Here is an 8,078-nt window from a genome sequence, read left to right as displayed (position 1 = left end):
AAGAAAATTCATACAGGAAAAAACAATATGCACAAAATAATAGGGGAGACGGAGGGTGAGTCTTTCCCGCCCCTTCCCTTGTTTTGATCTCCCTAATCCCGTTTTCCTCTGTTTATTGCCAAGTTAATACATTTATCTATGAAATACATGCAATGGATATCTAAGTAGGATTTTCCACCAGAGTTGATTTCCAAGCATCACGATACACAGATGTATGTAAAAGAATGGGTTTTTTTTTCTAGATCGTATTGGTTTTGATTTCCTATAAATACAAATGAGTCCTCAGACTTCTTCCGGGAAAAATTGTGAAAATTAACTAGTGATAATTTAAATAAATTACAAAATGCGGAAGAACAGGGTGCTAGCTGATATATTCTAGGGATGAAGAACAAAAAGAAAAAGTGTTTACTTTTATTTTTGCTACAAATTTGGCGTCTTCATGCCAGATGTCCGAGGTAAGTGCTACGTTTGAAATTCGCATTATCATCATTAAGATCTCAACAAAACAAGTTAATATCTCCTGTCCAAAAATAAATATATATGGTACTAGTACCTTGAAAAAATAAATATGTCCAATTCTTTCATTTTGCTAATTGACATTTTGTTAATATCTTTTAAAATCATAATTTGCAAGACATTATAATTTCTTAGAATTTGTGAAAGGGAGAACTGCATTCCATGGGGTTCCATGGATACTGAATGCATTGAATACTATATACATTGTACAGTAATTTTTAAAACTACGAGATTTTCACCATCGCCGGTTTATTTTTGCAATATCAAAGGAAAAATGGTAGAAGTTGGGTTATGGCGGTTATTTTTCAGGTCTCGGCTTTTCAGTCCTCAGATTGCATATTGGACCGAGAAGTCAAAACCTGACAAGATGCCGATTTTGTGTCTCTGCGTAAATGAAAATATTTTTTATATAATAAAACAGTTGCATAAAAAGAACATTTTGCAGATTTCATTCTTATTATTTCTATTTACACATAAATGCATCTGAATCGATTTCAAATTTTCATGGACCATCATTCGATCCTATGCTTATATAAAGATAACTATATAGTAGTATCATGTTGTAAATTTTGAATTTACAACATGATACACTTTTTAAAATAAGAAAAATATATAAATAATTTTTTTTTTTACTACGAGGGGTACTTGAAAAATAATTGTTGAGCACTCAAAAAACAATGTACATTTACATGATGTATATTTATAAATACCATGCATGCAGGTTTTTACCATTAATTAAGGAGGAAACAATATCAATGACTATTATATACTTATATAATGAATCATTATTTTTAAAAAACCTTGAAAGATGGTATTATGAAATAAGAATTACAAAAAAAAAACAAAAACAAAAAAAACAAGTAAAATTGATGCAAAACATCAAATCGGCCGCTAACAAAATTTAGCATGTCAAAAAGTACTTTCACAGTTCAAAGCATTCGTGCAAGGAAAGCACATGCTATTCAAAGCTGAAATTATGTCATTTTTATTCCAGGCCAAAATTCATAAATAAATATTTTTAAAAATTAAATAGAAATTTTAGTGCGGCATTTGCTCATCCAATGGATTTATCGATGTAAAAAAGTCAAAAAGCCTATCAAAATGACCCACGTGCTAATACCCTTGATTTTTGTCACAGGATAATGCCTCTATGGTTTCTGTAGTGCAGGCTATGCTGCATGACGCGGTGCAAAATGTAAAAAAAAAAATAATATTTGTGTCATTCGCAGCTGTACAGCATATTCAAACAAGTTTTTACTAGTTGAGCAACTTTTCAATTTTTTATTCACCATGTACTTTTACCACTTTATTATCATGCGGAATTTCACGACAATTTCCTTTAGTATTTTACACACTCCCCCAGGATGGGGAGTACCTGTATTGTAAACTCTTTATTTACCATAAATGATCAATTATCTGATGCAAAATGATAATGAAATTGAAACATAATAACAACGAATAAAACTTAGTTTAAAGCAAGTTTTTAAAATATTTAATCATTTGAGAATTATTTTACTGAACTAATAAAAAAAATAACATCTCATTTCCCCATGTGCACTTTCTAACACAACCACAATTTTATCATCCTGCCAATATATAGCTGTTAATTGTTACGTTGTTTGCAAGAATTTTTATTGATTATTAGAATTAATTAAATCTAAAACAGGACTTCGCCGTCTTACCAAACTTTTTATGTACCCGTAATCCAAGATTCAGGGGCACATAGTTTTTGCTCTGTCTGTCCGTCTGTCTTTCTCGCTGGTAAATTCACACTAAATCCTTTAATTGGTTTTCATATTTCACATGTGCATTCCCAGTAAAAGGACCTTTCTTCAATTACAAACATACATGTTATTTGACCTTTTGACATTGACCTTGAAATTGATCTACTTTTGCAAAAGTTTACAAAACTTGTACCTTGGCCATAACCTTAAAAAAAATCTCGTTATTTCTGAAATGTCAGTAATCACCGTGTAGTAGGGCACATATGGGGTTTCGGTTAAGTAACATATGGGGTTTCAACTCCGAAGCGGTGATTTTTTGCATTTGGAAAATATATTTGTAAAAATCCGTTCCTAATGAAGTCTTCGGGGTCAAATGACATGCGTACAGGTTGTAAGAATGTATTACCTTCCAATTTAGTGCAGTAGGCTGGTTGAAAGCGTTATGGATTCTGCAAACACTTCTGGACAGTTCAGTCGACTGGGAAAAGTTGTGGTGTCGCTGACTTTCTTTGCTTTATAATTTTCAAAAGCGGACCTTTAAAGATCATTTTAAGGATGGTAGATGAAGATTGATATAAAAACAATCCATGGAAACTTTTTTCACTTTTCGCAGTCTCTTTTTCTGTAAGAAATATAAACTTTTGTGGCGCCAAATTCTAATGTGCCTAATGGGGTTTCAAGGTTTGTTAACATGGGGGGGGGGGTTTCAACTCAAATGTTTTTTTTTCTTATGTTTAAATCTTTGGATCTAGATCCTTGTTCATTCATCACGAAGCAAAAGTGAATGGCCAAATGGAAGGCAAAAGATTTGTTTTTCACCGGACTGTGCAAAGATGTTTAAGCACCTCAAATTCTTATTTTTTGATATCTTCGGTCCTGTAAGAGTGCCAAAAGTCCAAAAATAAGAATCCAATGCTTACATTTACATTCTCTAGTTTTATCTCTACATAATTGTAAATTTCATTATACATGTACTTTCTACTGGATAAAGCGCATGTCAGACATGACGTACTTTTAAAAGCCGTCTGTGACATTGAATGTTAAATGCGGGGGGGGGGGGGGTACAAATGTTATATTTTGATGATTAAATTATTCCATTGATTTTAATTAATATGAGTTAATACAATACACATCTTAGCCTTACAAGAGTATTGAAAATGCATATAATTCCAACTATGCATTCTACTGCGCTGTAATAAGGTTTGGTGTGTTTGATAGGATATTGAATGGAATTATATAAAAATTCCGATGGATTTCTAAAAGAAAAGAAATAATTTGAATGTAAAAATATACATACATGAATACTCACTTTAATCTCTATCGGACACCTATCAAATCTATCTAGGGTGTCATTTAAAATTCTGATATTTATGTGTAACTGTTCAGTGGGCGAAACATTTAATTGAACTTTTGTCAAAATAGAATTCAAATTTACGATTGCGTTTTTCCCGAAATTCCGAAGGCTGTTATAAGTCCTATTGAATGTAAGATAAAAGATCTGCGACCGGAAATTTTATAACATTTGACATGTATCTAAAATTATGGAACGAACTACCTTTGCATATTAATCAATCAAAATCTATTGATGTTTTCAAAAACAACTTTAAAAAACACTTCTTTGCATGGATTTTATATATTTTAAATCATTGCTTTCCATGTATATTTGTATACAATGTTACTGCATGTACAACGCCATTGAATATGTTTACATAAAAGAAGGCGTTTAATCAAATAAATCAGTTTCCCATAGAGGCACATTGCGTCTCATAAACACGGAACTGGGTTTCCTTTAAGAAAATGTGGGAAGTAACAAATTTTATTCATGCACAACTCTTCAATACCATTATTTGGCTGTACCGCAACAAAGGTGTGAGTTTTCAATGAAGAATTTCAACAGTAAAATGTTATGCTTGGAAGAAGTGCTCCCGGCTTGTGTATGACGCGCAACCTGTCTCTTGAGTGAGCTTCCACATCTGTTCATCTTTGCACATAGGTGACAACCAAACTTTTTGCCTAACATATGACTATTCTTTTTTATTCTAAAGTATTAAATGGACGAAATCCATATTCTTGAAAGAAAGCAAAGATTTAAACATAGAAAAAAACCTTTGAGTTGAAACCCCCTATGTTAACAAACCTTGAAACCCCATTAGGCACATTAGAATTTGGCCAAAAAAATTTATATTTCTTACAGAAAAAAGAGACTGCGAAAGGTGAAAAAAGTTTCCATGGATTGTTTTTATATCAATCTTCATCTACCATCCTTAAAATGAGTTTTAAAGGTCCGCTTTTGAAAATTATAAAGCAAAGAAAGTCAGCGACACCACAACTTTTCCAAGTCGACTGAACTGTCCAGAAGTGTTTGCAGACTCCGTAAGGTTTTCAACCAGCCTATTGTACTAATTTGGAAGGTAATACATTCACAGGAGTCGGCAATTTTTTCAATAAATAGAAAATAAATGGTAAACAGGCATAAATCCTACCAGTGAGCTTCGCGAGGAGTCGGCAATTTTATCAATAAATAGAAAATAAATGGTAAACAGGCATAAATCCTACCAGTGAGCTTCGCGAACGTACGCTTGCAAAGCTCACTGGTAGGATTTATGCCTGTTTACCATTTATTTTCTATTTATTGATAAAATTGCCGACTCCTGTGATACATTCTTACAACCCGTGCGCGTGTCATTTGGCCCCGAAGACTTCATTAGCAACGGATTTTTACAAATATATTTTCCAAATGCAAAAAATCACCGCTTCGGAGTTGAAACCCCATATGTTACTTAACCGAAACCCCATATGTGCCCTACTACACGGTGGTAATGAGAATGATGTTAAAGGGGCTGGGTGGGAGAGAGGTCGTGGCCATTTTTAGACTATTTTGATCTCCATAATAAGAAGAGCTTCATATAAAGATATACATGTATAACAAAATGATTGAAAATTTTGAAGCTAAAATTTTTCTTTGCCAAATAATAGTGGACAGCTTAAGATGTCATATCCCAAAATTTAATTTATATCTGGTGGTCAATAAAAAGAATAATTAGTTGACCCCCTTAAAGGTGCATAGACACAAATTTGAAGTTAACTCAAATTAGAATTCAGAGTAGAAATTTTCAGGTTAAAGTTGTGTAATTTTTTGCAAAAGATGGTCAAAATTCCAATATCAATAGATCAAACATATGTTGGTATCCAAAGGAAGTCTTGTCAGAAGGAATATACACCTGAAACTTGAAAGCCATTATACTCAAACCAATAAAAAGTAATGCGCAAGGGAAGTTTTTGCGGACAGACAACTAGACAGACAGACAGCTAGATAGACAGAAACCCAAGGCAAAAACTACATACCCCCGCCCCGAATCTTCGAGTGTGAAGACACAAAAAATTAACTTTGTCATAATGATATAATACTGATAAGAATTATTTCTTTCAGCGACCCAAAATTGGTGTGTTGTCCAGATAAGATTTGGGACACCGGAAGAGGAAAATGCATCAGTAAGTTGACATAATTCAACCATAAAATCTATAACTACGAAATTATCTCTGATTAAAATCTTCTACCATTTATATGGTACGTACTACTAACATATGTATTGCTCCTTAATGTACTCATAATAAAACATCTTCTCCAGGTTGTGTTATCGGGTATTCTGGAATCAACTGCACCATACCGTGTCGTTATCCAAGTTATGGAAAGGACTGTCAGTCACAGTGCTCTTGTAGGAAAACGGAATTTTGTAGTCCCTCATACGGCTGTATGCCAATATCAACAGAAGGTATCAATTTCAGTTAAGCATCTCTATATGAATGGGAAAATTCTTGAGAGGGACGTCAAACAACATACAATCAATCAATCAATTTCAGTTTACATTTTATACGAGGAAGGGTAAATTAAAACTATGGTTAATTGAGCTTTACAATTAATTTTATAGAATAGGCATCCGAAGTGTTCTCATTTACAGACGCTGTGATTGCAAAGAATGGAATCATGTTTCTAAATCATTCTAATGTAGTTATTTGATATTTTTGTTAAGTGCCCACAACAGAGAAAAGTCTAGCAACAACTCAAAAAGAATTAGAAAAGATTTCAACAGCAACCACCGTATTTCCCACCACGAGTACGAAATCTAGCCCGGAAGTGGTAACAACGTCTGCTCTCATCCCCGGAAGAATTAGAAGCACGCGCGTGCAAGAAATCAGAGTAAAACCCCAGAGTGGCTTGACTAAAACTCTGTTAGACGATCCCATCTTGGCGAATAGCCCCCTCTTGTTAGGGATTTTTATATTCTGTGGATTGTTCTTACTCCTCTTTGCCGTGTTGGTAATTACACAGATCCGATATAAATGCTTAAAAAATAATGGTAATCCGGGGCACAACCAGGATATTTATCCAAAAGGGAACCCACAGCTTAAATCATACGACGTTATCCACGGCAAAGAATCAAAAGATTTGAAAATTGGATCAAGAGCTGAAACACCGCCAGAACAAAGGGATCCACCGTACGCAGACATTGAAAATTACATTGAAAATGAACAAAAGATGCCCGACAGTGAAGGCCCAAAACCGTGTCAGTCAAATGGCAATGTCCTTTCACAGAAAGACGGACCAACACTGGAGAAAACTATACCAAAGTACATCGAAATTGTAGGCTCCCCTGAACGCGAGTCAACGAGAAAAGGATTAACGAACGATTTGGCGGTCGTCAGCAATACCTACACAACTGACTGCACAAATCCCAAACAATTGTATTTGTCTGTGGTTTAAATTTATCTAGTATGTTTTCAGTACTCGTATTTGCAGATTTGCCTTTTATTCATACACTGAATCGTCTACGGTTGTTTTCGTTTGCGCGGTCATGACAAGGAGCACATGGCGGTGGTGACCGGTCGGCAGGGAATGCTTACTCATCCATGGCAGCTGATCCCACCTCTGATTTTTTTAAAGGTTCATGTTTATATTGCTCCTGATGTGAATCATTTCAGTGGACTATCAAGCTGTTATTTCTGTTTCTCATCTCCATATTTTCCCTATATTCAACTTTAACTCAATCATGATATAGACATTTCAATAAATATATAGTTTGATTTGTGATATCTTGAATTTCCAATTAAATTTCTGGCAAAGAAGACTGAATTTATTATTTTACTAGGGGTAGTTTTAAAACAAAACGAATGGAATACTAGTATATCATTGAAAATTTTCAGTTATATTAGATCATATGGCCATTCTTTAGCTGAACTGGGCCTCTTGCATTTCCCAGTCCTAAATCTACTCTTTGTTGTGTATAATTAATCGGGATATATAAGAACAAGGAAATAATGAATTTGAGGCATCAATATGATGGAAAGTATTGACATCTCAATAAGTCCATATACAGCCTAAACTCTTCTGTACAAAACCTTAATCTCCATTATCATGTACTCACTGGTAAATAAACCAATTTCAAACTGTGTGTTACGAGTGGCATCACAGTATCCCTTCTCTACAACCAGTCTAAAAATCCATACTGTATTGCCTTTCAGACCGTAGTGGAAAAATCCATATCAAAGTGGAAGTAATGATTTAAGTTTAATGTTGATTTTATTAAGAAATTCTTGTAATATTTTGAGGCAAGCTATTGATTAACAAGTTGATGAAACAAGGATATCAACAATGTTGTTTTAAGTCATCATATTCCAAGTTTTACTATTAATAGAATGGCTTGTACTAAGCAAAAACAATCTATCATTAAAGCCAATCATGGAACGATGTGTCCACAAAAGTTACTGGCATGCCCTTGATCACGCAAATCGCAAAATTTTACACCTGCTGAAGAAAATGAATTTCTTCTATGTATTTTA

The 8,078-nt window shown here is 33.9% G+C and overlaps 1 protein-coding gene across 1 annotated transcript; it reads left to right on the top strand.

Moving 5' to 3' along the window:
- The first annotated feature begins 235 nt into the window (after positions 1 to 235).
- LOC134235635 (uncharacterized) lies at positions 236 to 7,748 on the top strand. Its single transcript, XM_062717764.1, has 4 exons — positions 236 to 455; positions 5,671 to 5,732; positions 5,870 to 6,013; positions 6,272 to 7,748. Exons 1-4 carry the CDS (start codon positions 382 to 384, stop codon positions 7,000 to 7,002), a joined length of 1,011 nt encoding a protein of 336 aa, XP_062573748.1. The 5' UTR covers positions 236 to 381; the 3' UTR covers positions 7,003 to 7,748.
- The last annotated feature ends 330 nt before the right edge of the window (positions 7,749 to 8,078 follow it).

The sequence above is a fragment of the Saccostrea cucullata genome, unplaced genomic scaffold (genome assembly GCF_032062105.1).
Source record: "Saccostrea cucullata isolate Sc308-1 unplaced genomic scaffold, CSIRO_AGI_Scuc_v1 ctg3579, whole genome shotgun sequence".
NCBI classification, from domain to species: domain Eukaryota; kingdom Metazoa; phylum Mollusca; class Bivalvia; order Ostreida; family Ostreidae; genus Saccostrea; species Saccostrea cuccullata.
Note: the sequence above shows the minus strand (reverse complement) of the source record. Positions and strands in the feature narration are given on the sequence as shown.

Excerpts from the sequence above, each read along its gene's own strand:
- LOC134235635 (XM_062717764.1), top strand. The coding sequence starts at position 382 with ATGAAGAACAAAAAGAAAAAGTGTTTACTTTTATTTTTGCTACAAATT. Across the intron at positions 456-5,670 it reads CTTCATGCCAGATGTCCGAG|CGACCCAAAATTGGTGTGTT; the intron begins GTAAGTGCTACG and ends TATTTCTTTCAG. Across the intron at positions 6,014-6,271 it reads TATGCCAATATCAACAGAAG|TGCCCACAACAGAGAAAAGT; the intron begins GTATCAATTTCA and ends ATTTTTGTTAAG.